Below are 15765 nucleotides of genomic sequence, written 5' to 3'. Positions count from 1 at the left end.
TGTCTGCGCAAGCGAGGCGCTAGCAATCTCAAACGGATCTCCCATTGAAGCTGCTCTGTTTTTATCCATTCTTTTCCAGTAAATGGCTTCTCTTTCTTGGCAGCAGATTCTTCACTACTACATACTACTACGTACTTACTGGATACAAGAGATATTCGAAACTTGAAACCTGGAACACTGGACGCTTCAACCCCACCGAGGGGCACTGACACGCGCGATAACGAACCATGATGTCACCGTCGATCACTGGGAGAAGGTCTAAATCCTGAGGCTCAAGAAGCCCAGTTTTGTTCCCACCCGTCGGCAAGGATACCGCCGAGCCCAACGGAGCCTCCCGAGGCATTCGGATGGCCAAGGCGACAAAACAGCTAATCATAGCGCTGCAACTGGACACTCACATAATCTGGTCAACCCAATGTTTCGGACCAAGCCAGTTAGTAGTCTTGAAAGCACATGGGGATGTGTGCAGTATCACTAGAATTTGCCTAAAGACACAAAACTACCATAAAGTCGCAGTTCATCAAATCAAACGCATTGAGCATAGCTGTCCTCTATCCAGATCGCAGCTTGACCTCACATCAATAGATCCGTTATGCTGATAATTCCCTGCACGTTCCAATATCACACAAGAGGCCGGACCAATGATCCTGCTCTTCTGAACTAGACTCCCTCTGTCCAATGCACCTATCTCGCGCTGGGTAGGTTGCTCCTCCATCTGTCTAACAACAACCATCGTTGTCATATTTATAGGCAATTGGCTTCCGCTTAAGATCCCTCTGTGCTTGTCAAACAGCAGCTCTGGATTCCAGAGTGGTATCGTGATGTCGCCTAGTTGTATCTGCTTAGGGCCGAGGTCGTAGCCCCGAATACCTTCAGATTCTACCTCCAAAAGATTCGGCTCCAATGGTCCGAGTCCGACTTGACAGAAATCCTGTAACAAGGAGTCCAGAAATTACAAATCATATAGCGCAGATGCATCTACCGATACCGGAATCGCTTGACTAATAGTTTCAATATATCTATCAAACGATTTGCTATTCAGTCGCCTGTCCCGATCTGAGTGACAGAGCTCCACAACCTTATGGAGCAAGCAGGAGAGAGCAAGTATATGTAAGTTCGAATCAGAATTCGATGGAAAGATCTCTTGCAAGACTTTCAACACTCATTCCGCTCTATGTTCTTCACAGAGTAGAGGCGAGCCGAACTGCCTTGCATATAGTACTTGTTGGGCCCTGGGAGCTTGCCAGTGAATACGTTTTGGGAGTTTATCGAATAGGTACGAATCGATGGCACCTCCGCCTTTCCCCCGATCCACCATCATAGAGCCGGCTACCCTATACAGAAATAATACTAGGTCCATGTCAATATTGCGTGCAATGCTGGCCACAATGAGGCCCAATATACAATCGACAAGTTTCTATACTGAATTTTCATTTGATTCGACCCGTGTGTATTGTTTTAAATTGGTCTTAATTACATGTTCTTCGTCGTAGCTAAGTTTTGCATGTGTTTAAAACACGCCAATCTGGACTTATTCGTGCGCGTGAGGAGTAAAGGATCTAGTTAAAATACTTACCTACCTAGGGAGTTGTCCTAATTGAAATCCCATCCTGTCAATCTAAGCTGATAATTTTGTATTTCCCCCACATCACAAGAAACCAAGCTATTTAGTTCGTGAAGCCAAAGGTTTGAGTTTCCTGAAATGGAGTGCAAGAGCCTAGACGCTTTGTCTTGGCTAAAATCACGTGATCATAACACCAACCTCAACACTCCACGCCGACACAGTTTTCGGGCCATCTACGGCTTCCACGCATCAACGTCGGCGAATTATCACCATCGCGACCGACACGTCCAGCGCGGCACGCGCAGCTGCGATTCCATCATGTCCGACTCTCCTCCACAATCGCCGTCCCAGCAACACCCCAACGTCCACGCCTACGCCAGCAACGGCCTCGAGATCCTGCAGGCTGCCAGCGACGCCGCCCAGCACGCAATCACCTCCCAGCAGACCCAGGCCCTACAAAACGCAGCCGCCGAAGCTGTCGCGCAACCTACAGTCAGCCCTATCGCCCACGATGCCTCGCCCGTTGCAGCCCTCGCCCAGGCTCAGCCGCCTCCGCCGCAGCAGGGTGGCGAGATGCAGCAGGGCCAGCCCTCTGGCAGCGCCATGATGCGCGACCCGACTATCAACCCCAAGCTGACGCGACTGCGACGCGCTTGTGATATGTGCAGCATGCGCAAGGTCAAATGCGACGACACCACGATCCCCTGCAAGCCCTGCCGCGAACTCGGCGTCGACTGCACGTACAACCGCGAGACGAAGCGACGAGGACCCCCCAACAAACACGCTGAGGCGGCTAAGGCGGCCAAGAGGGCACGCTTAGAACCTCATCCTGCTGAATTCCCGTCTCCCACACCGCAGACTGCGGTCACACCGCAGACTGCGGCCAAGACGCTGATGAACTTTTCAACTGAAGGCGTTCTCGATGCCGAGAGCATTGCGCCGATGCCGGTGCTGGAGTTGCTCGTGGACGACTTCTTCACCTATATCCACCCTCTCGCGCCATTCCCGCATGAGCCCACCTTCCGACAGTCATTTGCCAATCGCGAGGATCGCACAAGGCCCGAGTTTCTGGGGTTGCTCGCTAGCATGATCGCTGCTCTGGTTGCATCCTTCCCGCGAAGCGCCCGAGAGCATCTGAAGGCCCAGCACAGCACACATCTCTTCCCACGCGCTCTTGTCATGATCGAACAGTGTCGCGACATTGCCTTGACAACGCGGGGTAGCAAATGGGTCCTGAAGCAGCCCAAAACGCTGGATGATGCTGCGACGAGCTACTTTCTGGGCCTAGCATCTGGGTATACGCATCAGTGGAACGCTTCGCATCACTTCATGGCCGAGACGTTGACCCTGATCCGAGAGCTGGGCTTTAATCGGCCCAAGCACCCGGGTGATCTGCCTACTTTTGGCAATGATCCATATTCACCTGATCCGTTGCCATTTAATCATGTTAAGGACCAGATTGGGAAGCGCATTTTCTGGTGCCTTCTTCTTGGTATTCGGTATGTGGACTGACTATTATTGACCATTCCATCGCTAATATCTCCTAGCTCTTTCTCTCAACTCGGAGGATCCCAGACGGACTTGGTGATTGCCCCGTCCACACCCAGCCTCCCCTACCCGGCATACCCGGAGAATATCGACGACATCTACATTGTAGCCAACCAAATCAATGACCAGTCCGAGGGTAGTGCCTCGCTACTCACAGGGTTCCGGTTTGGTATTGATATCTATACCACAATGAACGGTGTGGTCAGCCTGGAACTCGCCTATGGGATGAGCACTCTACCGTGGGCAGATCAAAGATTGCTGCTTCGGGATGGGCTTCTGGCGGTGAAGAGCATCATTGATGATCTTCCCCCTGAGCTCCAGCTTGGAAGTAACGACGAGGTTGATCCAATGGAGGCGTTTGAAGACTCGACCATGCAGTACGTGCCGCCGCTGTGGCCGAATTCCCAGCCACCGCACGATCTGCGTAACACTTTCAAGACACAGCCGCATAGGCGCCGGCAGCTCCAGTACGAGATCCAGAAAGCTAACATTTTCGTCTCTCAACTGGCCACACGGTCGTACTTTGTGGAGCTCTATTTCAACCTACGAGACGTCCACCTATCGGAACAGAGAAATGGCAATGGGCTCGGCAACCAGCAATCAGAGGAAGAGAAGGCGGCCGAGGAAAACGACGACAAGGAGGTGCTGGCCCTGATGACCAACGAGCGGGAGCTGATAGTACAGAACCTGCTGACGGTGCTGGGGTCCATCTCGCAGCGTAACCTCGAGCCCAACGGCGGCTCCATCATCAACAAGATCCGTCAGGTGGCGTCCACGCTGCTCAACGACGCGCCGGAGCGCAAGGGGCCTTTTGCTGTCAAGTCGGAAGAGGCGCTGTCGCAGCTCATCGACGTGCTCATGAAACTGGAGAAGACAGGTCCGGCCGGAGCAAGCCGTGCGGCTGACCCGACGCAGATGACGGCCCAGGACGAGGATGAAGAGCTGCGGCACTGGGCTGACTTGCGAGACTACCAGATGCGGTTCGCGGCCCATGGTGGATACACAGGCAGTATGCTGTAGGGGACGGACGAGGTTTGTAAACACGTGGGATTTAACCCCCGATTTTGAGACGAATTCATGTAGTATTAGCAGTTGCTCCCTACGGAGTAGCTAACGGGGATATCTTGGGGCCTTCGGTTGTATGATTATCAAACAGACGCTTGTATGATGGCAAATAATAACAGAAGAACGATCTAAGCCACACTATAACACAAAGGTCTCCTGGTCTCTCTGGTGCTTCCTGTCTAGATTCCACTCACACGCTGTAAGTCCTGCAAGTAAACAATTCAAACCCCTGAACACGGTTAGCAGGCAAACTTTGGATGGGGAAGACGAAGCTCATGTTCTTTTTTTACATGATGATGCATACGAGGGCAATGACGGAGCCCTCGAGGTGGCTCCCCCACATGCGGCCCTTGTAGACAGCGTAGTGCCACGCCAGCATTCCGAGGCACACCGTCGCACCGCACGCGATGATGAACTGCACGGGGAGCTGGATGTCGGAGCTTATTCCGCGGCGGTAGTTGGCGCTTCGTCGGTGGGAGATCATGGCGGCCATGTTCCACACCAGGGAGACGATGGCCTTTTATGTCGTTAAGGGCCATTATCAGCTTCTGGGCTCGGTATACAATATCATGGCTGAGGATAGGGAGAAGGAAGAGGAGGAGTAGGGGCGCACCAGGGGCAGGCTAAGCCAGAGGGCCCAGTAGCATTCGTCCGAGGCGGAGGCAGAGACGTCGCAGAAGCTGTTGGTGGAGAACCACCATATGACCATGATGCTGGCGACGAAGGGGACGATGATGGCTGAGGGGCGGATGATAGAGTACCACCATAGGAGGCGGGGATGGCGGTGCAGCAGCGGAGGGGGTCGGGGCTCGTAGGCGTAGGCATAAGGTGGCGGGGGTGGCACTGGAGAGGCCATCTTGTGTATATACTTATGTGTCCCCTCTTTCGACGAAAAAGAAGAGAAGAGGTTGTGAAGTTTAGATCAATGTTGAGTCCTTGATGTCGAATGTGGAGTTGCAAGGGTCCTGTGACGTTGGCAGTTGGGGTAAGGAGCAGTACGAATACAACCAGTCAGGCATACTCTGGCCAGAGGGACAACAGGTGCAGGTACAGAATATTATGGTGGGAGTGAATTCGGTTGAAACGTTGGTCCCATGTATGATGAGAATGAACGTCAAAGTGGACGGGAAGTGTTGTGATCCGGTAAGGGGCCGGTGCCGACTACAGGTAAGATTATGAAGTATGAAATCATACCTTATGCCCCGTCGGCACTGTCACAGTATCATTGAGATCTACCGGACGTCAAGAAGTCTAGTTTAAAGATAGTACGAGTAGTAGCCAGAAGCAGAGCGACCGTCTCCTATCCCCGTGCACCGATGTCTCACCTCGACAACCTGATCCCGTGTTCGTCCTAACAACACGGCAATGCTCCGAACACATTAGCAGTACGCTAGGGGCTGGTGGGTGTCTAATGGCGAGATGGGTCAAAATTTGACCAGAGATGGAGATCCATTGACCAATCTGTGTCATCTCTCTTGATAACTTGCGACCGTGTCCACGTCTGGAGGTGCGGTTTGGTGGCCAGGCTCCACGGCCGGTATAAGTCGGGGACCCCGCCCGCTGGTACGGATACCCGCCATGTTTATCAACTACCTATGGATAATAATAAGCTCGTGGAGACTCCCAGCTCCCATCAGTAGTGGCACGGGCGCACTAATACGGCCTCAGGATGGTGCGAGCCTGTGTATAGTCTCTCACCGGTAGTCGTGTTGTACCTGGGTTTAGTCTCTTAACCACTTAGTTGTTCACAAATGGACCTAGCGCTACGTTAGGGACAGTGAACATTAGAGTTGACATGGCCAAATGTTGCTCCATGACCATTCCCCGCTAAGAAGGGGACATATATATTCCATATAGACTCGTGTCGGGTATTCTAGATTGCATGAAACAGAGCCCACCAACAATGCTATTATAATCTCCATGCGCACAATCATCTGCCTCCCAATCTCACCACGCTAGTCCTCTCATTGCCCAGGTATCGAAACAAACGGCCGTAACAAAAAGCATGCCGGAGGCCCGCAAGCCAGCAGAACAGACAGACAAAAAAAAATGTAACGAAAGGAAAGGCTCTAGTGCTTCGCGTGCTCGGGCGCATCGGGCACAGGCTGCTGCTGCTGAGGCGCGTAATACGCAATCTCGGGCTGTTGCTGCTGCTGCTGCTGCTGCTGAGGCCACGGTTGCTGGGGCTGCTCCTGCTGCTGCTGGGGCCACGGCTGCTGGGGGTGGCCTTGGGGAGGAGGAGAGCCGGCGGCCTGGGGGTTGAAGTGGCCGGGCACGGGCTGGGCGTACTGGGAGGGCACAGCGTAGGCTTGTACCGGCGGGAGGACCTGAACGGGGGCATCGGGGACGCGGGTGGCGACCTGCTTGCCGCACTTTTCGCAGTACCAGTTGGTCTGCTCGAACCAGTGGAGGCAGCAGGGGAGGGGCGCGAGGCAGATGCAGACGAGGCAGAGGATGGCGCCGGTGAGGCTGTGTGCGGGCTGTCAGCAAGATGGACGGCCTGGAGAGAGAAGTTCTTGGCCAACGTACAATTGCATGCCTTCACCGGTGGTCTGGACGCGTGTGCGGGCGCGCTGGTGGCACATCTGGCAGTCGATCCACTCGGGCCTGTCGCCAAGGAGGTGCAGCGGAGTGACCTTTTGGCCGGCTGTGTCCATGCCGGGCTGAGCTGTGGGCTGCATCGCGATGGGCTCGCCGGGCTGGTTGGGATTGGGAAGCGTTAGCTGGCAATCACCGGGTTGCGATGCTTGTGAAAGCCATGGAGGCTCGACGACGTACATGTTGGTGGCCGGAGCGGGCTGCGAGGGCTCGCGGTTGGCATTGGGGTCATAAGGGGGCGGGAGGGCGCTCATGGTGACTGCTGGGGTGAGTTGGACTTGTGGGAGAGAAGTGCTTTGGAGAGGTGAGTGGTCAATGGAGGAGAAGAAGGACGAGAGAGATGGCGAGGACAGGTTTTTGAGGATTCAGCTGGCACAGGGTGTTCTGGCTGTGATGGGGACCGCTGCCACCACTGCCACCCACGGTCCTTGGCATGGGAGTCATCGCAGCTAAAAGCAGCCACTCAATTAAAGGCCCCCGGTATTACTATTACAGGTTGGCTGGCGGGAATGTCTGGTAGGGCTGTCCCAGCTGCGAGAATGCACAGCAACACGGCAACACCACGCCCACCCCAGATCCCCAGCGATCCTATCCATGGATGGCCCCTGGCCCTGGGCTTCAGGTTCTCAGCCTCCACTAGCAAGTGTGCTGATCATCTCATCGCAAATCCCACGGTGACGTCTGCTGCGTTTCATAGCGGAGTGATACTGATGCGCGTGTAGATCACTTGACTTCGTCGATTACCTACTAGTAGTCGAACGGACAGGAGGCGGTGTCTCGGGCACATGCTCTGTCCTCTGGCCGTTTCAACGGTGTCCAGGGCCCCCTTCGCCCGACTTTGGACAAGGTTGTTTTTAGAGACGCGGATGATCTGTTGGCAGCATGCGCGGAGCCGCCAAGGCGCACTGATGAAGTCTGGGTTGGTTCTAGGTTGGTCGAGCCAGGTGGCCAACGGTCCATGTCAATGTTTCCAACGACGGATGCCAATGCTTGGGCGATGGTTGATCTCTGGTGTGGCTGTGTGGTCGGGGGATTCAGACGGTTTGGGGGTTTAACAATACGTACATGGTAGTAGTAGGCCTCCAGCTTGGGGCTGGATCCTGACCTCCACCCACTGGGCCCCAGCCACGAATCTGCCTAGCCAACCACGGCTCCAGCAGTTGTGGAGTCTGCGGCGCAGCGCCAGCAATCTCGACTGCTCGGGCCTTGCCCATTCGGCTCAAGGTTCACAACGCGACTGCACTGCACTGCACTGCGGATATGGATCTTCCTTCGAAACGTCGAAACGTCGACGCCCGGCTAGTGTGTAGCTGGACAGAATCCTGGGCTGATCCCGCTGACTCCTTTCCCACGACCAATCTCGACCTCTGTCACCATGCAACTCCTGACAGTCTTCTTCTAGCTGGGCAGCCAAGACCATCCAACTGGACAAGCCAAGACCCACCATCCGCAGGGCTGACCCGCCTGGTTTGTTCTAAAGAAAGACTGCAGCACAGCTGGCTGAGCTTCGTGGGCTGAGTTGGAGACTCACTCCTTCGACAAAACGCGCCAAGACTAGGCTTGAACTCGTGGTGTCGGCTCTTTCGCTGCCCGCTTATCATGTGTTCCATCACCCCGTCGAAGACAGCGAACCGTGTAACCGGACTACGAATGTATTACTATATTGTTAGCCCCCACACGCCGAGTCCTAGCTATTACTGCAGACCTAGTACCATGTACGCATGGCGCCTGGCCAGTGGCAAAGATTTGGGGAAACATGCCAGCTTCAGAGAGCCCAGAGTACGGCAGACCGTCGGATCGAGGCCTGAGGGTCATCTGATAGTAACTCACATATTCCTACGGAGGCACTTCGTTCCAACCAAGGAATGTGACGGAGAATAGCATTCCCTACGCTAAATACTTCGTATGACCGAGCGACGGAATCGACCTGTCTAAAAGCTGCGACTCACTAGCTGTCCGTTCACCGTCTCCAACTTCCGAGCCCAATGTGTCGACTCGTCGAGGTGCGAGGACTCAAATCTGCATGGGGGTCCACCGCCCTTCACATCCAGAAATATAAGATTATTAGGCAGTATCTGTATCTGGGACATGCCGAACTAATATCCTTGGCATCTGATACGAGTATTATTCAACGGCTTCGACGCCACCACACGAACTAGTACTGGCCCATTCGGGGTTGGAACTCTCTCTCTTGCACCACCCACCATTTCCCAAGGCCACAGCGACCTTGGCCTCATCCACCGAATTGTCGAATTTGAGTGTTTCGCCCACGTCTGGCACATGGTGCGCACTTTACATAATAGAGGCTACGGCACGCAAAAACGGCACGAGGCCACACGTCCCACACGCATCCTCCCTTAAGCTACGCTACGTGCATTATCACGCTTTTTCCTTTTCCGAGCTCTTCACATCCACCCTGAAGACCGTCTGAACATCGCCAAAGATCTCGCCCATGTCTTCGAGGGATTTGCCTGCGCGCGAGTGAGTCCTGGGAACCATCTAGGGAATGGCTTGAAACTTACCCTTGGTCTCGGGATAGGCAACGGCAAAGATGAGCGCACAAAATGCGTTTGACAGAACAAAGAGGATCTAATCATAGCTATTAGTTACCCAGGAGCTTTTTTTTTTTCCACGGTAGGGACCGGGGACAAACGTAGTATCTCCACCCCACGGCTTCTAGAGCGATCGGCGAGCACTGCGTGATGATCAGACTGATGGAGTAGTGGATGACATGGACAGCTGCATTCGCCTTGGCTCGGAACTCTGTCGTGAACACTTCGGGTCTGCATCATCTCTGTCAGCCAGGGCATCACCAGCCCAAGAGGGTGGAGGAAACGTACGGGATGATCCAAGTCATTGGTCCAAGCAGCGCCGAGTAGTTGGCCGAAACAGCAAAGATGCAGGCAATCAAGCCCTTCTGTGCAGCCGCGTTCGTCGGTAACCCGGGCCTGGCGGGGAAGACGGCCGCGATGATGGTGATGATCATGTAGCAGAGCGACAGCAGCGACGAGCTCGCAATGAGGATCTTCTTCCGGCCGACGCGGTCCACAAAGAAGAGCGACAGAAAGCAGGCCACGGGCGCCACGGACCCGTACAGCCCGCTGACCAGCAGCTGCCGGCTCTCGTCGAACTGCAGCGTCGCGTAGATGGCTGTCTGGTAGTACTGCACAAAGGAGATGCCCGACAGCATGGCCGCGGCCCAGACGAAGGCGCCAACGAACAGGCGCTTGCGGAAAGGCGCCGTACGGAGGAGGTCCATCCATGAGAGCTGGCCCTGGGCTGAGATCTCCTCGGAAATGTTGGCCTGGATGGCGGCAAAGTTGGCACGGCACCAGTCGTCGTTGCTGCCGTCAAAGTGGTAGTTGCGGAACGCGCGCTCGGCCTCGTCGTGTCGGCCCTTTAGACAGAGCCACCGGGGCGACTCGGCGATGAAGAGAACGCCGACACCGAGTATGAGGGCTGGTAGGCTTTGGATGGCGAAACCGAGGCGCCACTGATGGAGATTCTCCCACTGGCCTTCGGCGTATCCAATCCACAGCGCTATGAAGAACCCCCAGGCGACCACTGGCGTCATTGTGAGTTATATGTGTGTCGGTCTATGAGGTGAGACTTACTCATCTGAGTGACACCGGTGATTCTCGCGCGCTCCTCCGTCTGTCAAGAGTCGTCAGTGGGATCAGAGCAGACACATCACAGCATGGGATTAGCTTACACGGGCAATCTCAGCGCTAAAGACCGGCGCAACGCCTGTGATGGTGCCGACGGCATACCCAACGAGGAACCGTCCGACGATGACTACCGAGCTGGTTGGAGACGTTCAAGGGGCGACTTATGCCACGCAGAGCTGGACTTACGCATGGCAACGTGGACAGCGCCGGCCATAATGGCACCCCCGACGACGCCGAAAAAGGCACCTAGGCTGATGGCCTTGCGGCGACCCAGCCGGTCACTGGTGATTCCTACAGACGCGCTACCGAGCCATGCTGCGCGTGTATTGAGTCAGTCCCACTCGGCATAGAGTGAAAACGGTGCGGTCCTTGGACCTGTCAACGTACCTCCGGCCTGGTAGATGGAGACTATTGCTCCCCGCAACGGCGCATCAGGGTTGTTGAAGTAACCCAAGAATGAGCTCAGGGCAAGACTCGGAGTGATGATACCCGAGTCACTGGATACTGTGTCAGCTTCAGCTAGTCCAGTCTGGCAAGGCGGGAGTCTCACAAGCCATAGAGGAAACCACCGATGCTGAGGAAGATGGACGTAAGGAGCGTTTTGCTGAACCAAGAATCGCTCTTCATGGCTGATGGCGGTCAGTGGATTTACCTCCACCTTGGTAAGCGTCTCGTGTAAGTTCGTTCTGGGAGGCCCAATGCAGGCACGGATGCGGATGGTCAGGAACCAACGTTCAATAGCAGACAGACCTCCTTGAACCATCCAACAGCAAAGATGACCAAACACGACCGTTTCTTTTTCTGCGATCTCACGTGGCATTCTAAGCCCTTGTTTAATGATGCTGCCCCGGTTTCGGGGTCTTCGCCTAGTCTAGCACTGCATGTGAGGAGAACCCCTGCCTCCTCCGGCTAACATACTCCGCATCACGAAGATTGAGTCCGGGATCGGAACAGTGCCAACGGTGATCCACGATCTCAGAATGGATGTATCTTTGTGTGTTTTTAACATGTCCACGGGAAATACTGCGCCCTTTACCTTTGTCTCCAGGTAGTCATCAATTACATCTCCACAATGTTCATGCTGTTTCAAGGGCTGGCGGCCGTAGGCTTCCTCCTAGCCGTGGTTTGCCTCGCTCTAAACTTCCCGCGGGTGAGTGAGAAACATTGAGACTGGATTTGAAGAATCACCTCTACTACATTTGCGGTGAGAACACATAGGACTAACCGTGCACGCGCCCCTAGCTCTGTCAAGAATGGAAGCTCTACTCCTACCGCAACCAACTCCCACCCGGCCCCAAGGTCGTCAGGACAGGCATCCGCAAGCCATGGATCTGGTTTAAGGAGCTCCACGACCAGTACGGCGATGTCGTCTACCTCCAGATGGGCCCCACGCCCACCATCCTCCTCGGCTCCGCGCAGGCAGCATGGGACCTGCTCGAGAAGCGTGGCGCCGTGTACTCGTCCCGTCCCCGCTTCATCATGGGCGGTGAGCTTCTTTCAGGCGGAATGAGGGGCCTCATGGCGCCATACGGGCCTTTCTGGCGACGCTGGCGCAAGCTGTTGCACGGAGAGTTTATGCAGCGCCAAAGCGAGACATACCGGCCCTTCCAGAGCATGGAGTCCAAGGTTCTCATGCACGACCTGCTCGCGGACCCCGGGACGTTTAGGAGGCACCTGGAGCGTTATGCTGCGAGTGTCATCGTGACGGTGACATATGGGCGACGGGTGGAGGATGTGACGACGGATGAAGTGGTGAGGATGAATGCTGAGGCCATGGAAAGACTGACGTCGGTCAAGTGCGCGCCCCTCAACATCTACCTGACAACCACTTTCTAATCTGACAAATGTGGCACAGCATTCCCGGAAAGTTCGCCGTTGAGAGATATCCAGTGCTGAAGTACATCCCATCCATCCTCGCCCCCTGGAAAGCCCGCGTTCTGCGCGGGCGGGTGAAGGATGTGCAGATGTACACACGACTAATGGAAGAGGTTCGCCAGCGCGCGTCTAGGGGAAATTCACCCCCTTGCTTTGCCAAGCATCTTCTAGAGAAACAAGAGAGTCTTGGTATGACGGATCTTGAGATTGCATACACGGCTGGGTCGCCTTTCGGGGCCGGAGTTGAGACGGTCGGTGGCCCCCATTTGACTAGGAGTGATATTACTACCTATGTTACGATACTTGGCTGACACTTCTAGTAGTCGGCTGGATCTATTGCGAGCTTCTTCTTGGCATGCGTCCATTCTGGCCCTCAGTTCATTCCCCAGGCCCGCGAGGAGCTAGACCGAGTCGTTGGACCCGGCCGATTACCGACGTTCGAGGACCTACCAATGCTTCCCTACGTCAGGGCCATCGCATCAGAAACACTGCGTTGGCGGCCGGTTGCCGTGCTAGGCGGTACACCGCATGCGAGTACCGCCGACAACGTGTACCGGGGCATGTTCATCCCCAAGGGCAGCACCATTATCGCTCCTCTCTGGTCTAGTGCGTTCAGTCCTTCCAGCTGGACCTTCTACCTTGCCCCCTCGCTTCTGTTCTGACATCTTCCAGTCCATCTAAACGAGGCGGATTTTCCGGAGCCCCATGAGTTCCGACCAGAGCGCTTCTTGGAGTCGAGAGAGTATCCTGGCAACTGGGGTCACAGTGCCTTTGGTTGGGGAAGACGCATCTGCCCGGGCATGCATCTCGGCTGGGCCTCTGTTGAGCTCAACATTGCGAGGATCCTCTGGGCCTTTGACGTGGAGCCCGTCAAGGGCAAGGACGGGAAAGATATTGATGTCGACATGTCAGTTTCCCGTGTCCCTATGTCGCTTCTTTGGGCCATCGTCCGCAGGTTGCGGATCCCGGGTCCTACAAGGTGCTCTGCTAACACTGGGCAGTTTTGCCTATTCTGAGGGATTCAACTCCAGCCCCCTGCCATTCCCATGCTCCATAAAGCCTCGCTCTCCCGCTCATGCCGAGGTTGTGCAGAAGGAATACGTGGCTGCCATGGAAGCGTACTCGTCCAACGCCCCTCGTCAGTGATTCTCTTGGTTTCGAGGGTGTTACGAGTCACGACTAGTCGTCGGGGGTCTTGTGGCGATCTCCAGATAATACCGGGGGAACGACTAGCCTAGATGAGAGGGCCCTCCCCCTCTGCTACAACTATCGCTCGCTTAGGCACTAACGGTCCTCTCGCCGCTTGGTCAATTCCGCAATTCGCAACCTCAGCAACTCTGGGAGACCTATTCGGGAGAAACCTATGAAAAGGTAGCTTCGACTCCTCCAGCATACTCCGCGTTGCTTCGTTTGGGTTAGAAGTGGTTGACGTGTCTACCCTACGTACACGGGGAGGATCGGTAGCAGTAGCATGGGCTTGAAGGGCTCAGTGACTATCCTAATTTCAACTGTCTTTAAACTTAATTTTCGCCCGACGCCATCAAAATAGTAAGGATTGTGAGACAAAACTCCGTGATAAGGCGAGGACAAGCACTGTTCAATACCCTCTGGGCCTAGTAAAGTACAGTATCTCACCTTCTCAAGCCACCTCCTCGACCATCCTACCCGGGGCTAGCCGACCACCACTCTTCTGGAACACCTTACCAGCCGGACCGCCGATCATCTCCTTCGGGACACCGACACGGCTTCCATCCTTGTTGCTAGTCCAGCGGATGAAGGCGGGGTTGACTCTGGGGCCATCTTCCTCAGGAGTGCCGTCGGCTGCTGCAGCAGCGGCCGCGGCCTTCTTGTTGACCTTTGGCGCCTGCTTCTTGAGGAGTTTGTTGATGGTTTCCATCTGGGAATATGTGAGCGTATGATTCCTGAGAATTGCCAAAGAAGCAACTCTGTCTGAAGGGGAGACTTACCTTGACTTCCTCATTCCTCTTCTCACTCAGATTCCTTCTACGACGGGCCATTTCCTGCCTTCGCATTGAGAGCTCTTCGGCAGTGAAAACCTTCTTGGCTTGGACCTCTGCGACAGGGTTGCCATTGTTAGCCTGCAAATCTCTGCACTGTAGTCAACTCGTAGGAACAAGACGTACCGTCTGATAGCTTCATGTACTCCTGCTCGGTGTCCTCGAAGCGGGCACGTTGTCGCTTCGTCATCTTGGTCAGGTCTGGTTCCCCGTCCTGGCTACCATCCTCGCTGTCGAGCTCCTGGTCCCCGCCAGCGACTTCAATCTCCTCGCCCTCAGCGTCCTCCTCGACCTCATCGTCCCCAACGCCAAGAGTCTGGTCTCCGGCATCGGAGTCGGCGGGATCGCTGAGCTCGTCGTCATCATCCTCGTCGTCGTCCGGAACAATGCGTGACGCCGCGGCAGGCCGGGACGGTTTTGAGTTGGACGAGCGAGAGATCTTGATGGTGGTCCCCGTAGCCGGGGCAATGTCCATATCAATATCGCCCTCTGCGTCTTCCTCCTCCTCTCCTTCAGCGTCAACGTCATCGCCATCGGCGTCGACGTCCATGTCATCTTCACCTTCAGCGTCCTCCTCTCCATCATCCATGTCGTCATCTTCCTCTTCCTCATCAACCTGCGCCTCCTCCTCCTCCTCCTCATCGTCGTCGGGGCTTGAGTCGACGACATACTTCTTCTTGCCACCCCGATCCCGCTTTCCCTGGACAATCTCCCCGCCCTCAAAGGCATCGCTACGCCGCCCGCTGCCCCGTGTAGCCTGGCGAAGCTTTCCCGAACCCACCTTGACGGTCACGTCGAGATGGGAGTCATCGTCAGAATCAGGGTCATCACGGACCACGCGGTTGGATCTGCGAGATGACATGGCGGTGCTGGGTTTGGAATTGCCTTTGCTATCGCTCGAGTCAGCCCATCGTGCATGAACTGAGATGGTTTCCTTGGCCTTTGTGGCGGCCGACCGTCGTGGACGAGAAGACATGGCGAACGATGCGTATTGAAAGTCAGTGAAACGCAGGATGGAGATGGCCGTCTCCCCTAGCCGTCTCTCCGCACTAGCGGGGCGAAGGCGTCAATCCTGGTGCGCCCCCAAAGCGAATCCGTGAGGGAAAATCAGGCACGCCCTATGTGGCAATTCCAGGCGGCAGGCGATAGCCGGATCAAGGGGTTGAAACAGGCAAGAACGGCAGGGCAATGAATAGTGTCCGATAATCGTGGCTTTTGAATGGAAAGCCGGGAATTGAAGATTCAGGGTATGAAGTGGTGGAGGTGAGACGCCCAGTGTGGTAACAAGGTAGAAGCTCGGGGGCGGTGAGATTCGGTGGGATTCGGTGAGGTGATATTTGGGATGATTTTATTGGGACGGCCTGGGAGACTGCTGTGTTCAAGGTTTTGGAGGGGTTGAAGTTGGGCGTTTGGAGGTTGGCAGAGTTTG

At 55.3% G+C, this 15765-nt stretch overlaps 6 protein-coding genes across 6 annotated transcripts; 2 read left to right on the top strand and 4 right to left on the bottom strand.

Moving 5' to 3' along the window:
- Positions 1-1882: 1882 nt before the first annotated feature.
- ACO1O0_002488 (Zn(II)2Cys6 transcription factor) lies at positions 1883-4132 on the top strand (the record flags this gene model as incomplete). The annotated part of the gene is made up of 2 exons (XM_083191957.1): positions 1883-3063; positions 3112-4132. 2 exons carry the CDS (start codon positions 1883-1885, stop codon positions 4130-4132), a joined length of 2202 nt encoding a protein of 733 aa, XP_083053171.1.
- Positions 4133-4463: 331 nt separating this feature from the next.
- ACO1O0_002487 (uncharacterized protein) lies at positions 4464-5033 on the bottom strand (the record flags this gene model as incomplete). The annotated part of the gene is made up of 2 exons (XM_083191956.1): positions 4464-4694; positions 4791-5033. 2 exons carry the CDS (start codon positions 5031-5033, stop codon positions 4464-4466), a joined length of 474 nt encoding a protein of 157 aa, XP_083053170.1.
- Positions 5034-6246: 1213 nt separating this feature from the next.
- On the bottom strand, positions 6247-7029 carry ACO1O0_002486 (LITAF-like zinc ribbon domain-containing protein; the record flags this gene model as incomplete). The annotated part of the gene is made up of 2 exons (XM_083191955.1): positions 6247-6646; positions 6707-7029. The coding sequence occupies 2 exons, from the start codon at positions 7027-7029 to the stop codon at positions 6247-6249; spliced, it is 723 nt and encodes a 240-aa protein (XP_083053169.1).
- Positions 7030-9154: 2125 nt separating this feature from the next.
- On the bottom strand, positions 9155-11070 carry ACO1O0_002485 (general substrate transporter; the record flags this gene model as incomplete). Its single annotated transcript, XM_083191954.1, has 9 exons — positions 9155-9246; positions 9298-9364; positions 9429-9558; positions 9616-10339; positions 10390-10429; positions 10488-10570; positions 10630-10758; positions 10831-10940; positions 10994-11070. 9 exons carry the CDS (start codon positions 11068-11070, stop codon positions 9155-9157), a joined length of 1452 nt encoding a protein of 483 aa, XP_083053168.1.
- A 445-nt stretch (positions 11071-11515) lies between these two features.
- Positions 11516-13464, top strand: ACO1O0_002484 (cytochrome P450; the record flags this gene model as incomplete). Its single annotated transcript, XM_083191953.1, has 6 exons — positions 11516-11593; positions 11686-12239; positions 12299-12569; positions 12642-12924; positions 12991-13225; positions 13320-13464. 6 exons carry the CDS (start codon positions 11516-11518, stop codon positions 13462-13464), a joined length of 1566 nt encoding a protein of 521 aa, XP_083053167.1.
- Positions 13465-13957: 493 nt separating this feature from the next.
- On the bottom strand, positions 13958-15198 carry ACO1O0_002483 (PAPA-1-like conserved region-domain-containing protein; the record flags this gene model as incomplete). The annotated part of the gene is made up of 3 exons (XM_083191952.1): positions 13958-14215; positions 14286-14392; positions 14463-15198. The coding sequence occupies 3 exons, from the start codon at positions 15196-15198 to the stop codon at positions 13958-13960; spliced, it is 1101 nt and encodes a 366-aa protein (XP_083053166.1).
- Between the last annotated feature and the right edge of the window lie 567 nt (positions 15199-15765).

The sequence above is a fragment of the Amphichorda felina genome (assembly GCF_050947745.1).
Source record: "Amphichorda felina strain 45539 chromosome Unknown scaffold_2, whole genome shotgun sequence".
Classification (NCBI taxonomy): Eukaryota; Fungi; Ascomycota; class Sordariomycetes; order Hypocreales; family Bionectriaceae; genus Amphichorda; species Amphichorda felina.
This window is presented reverse-complemented; position numbering and strand designations above follow the sequence as displayed.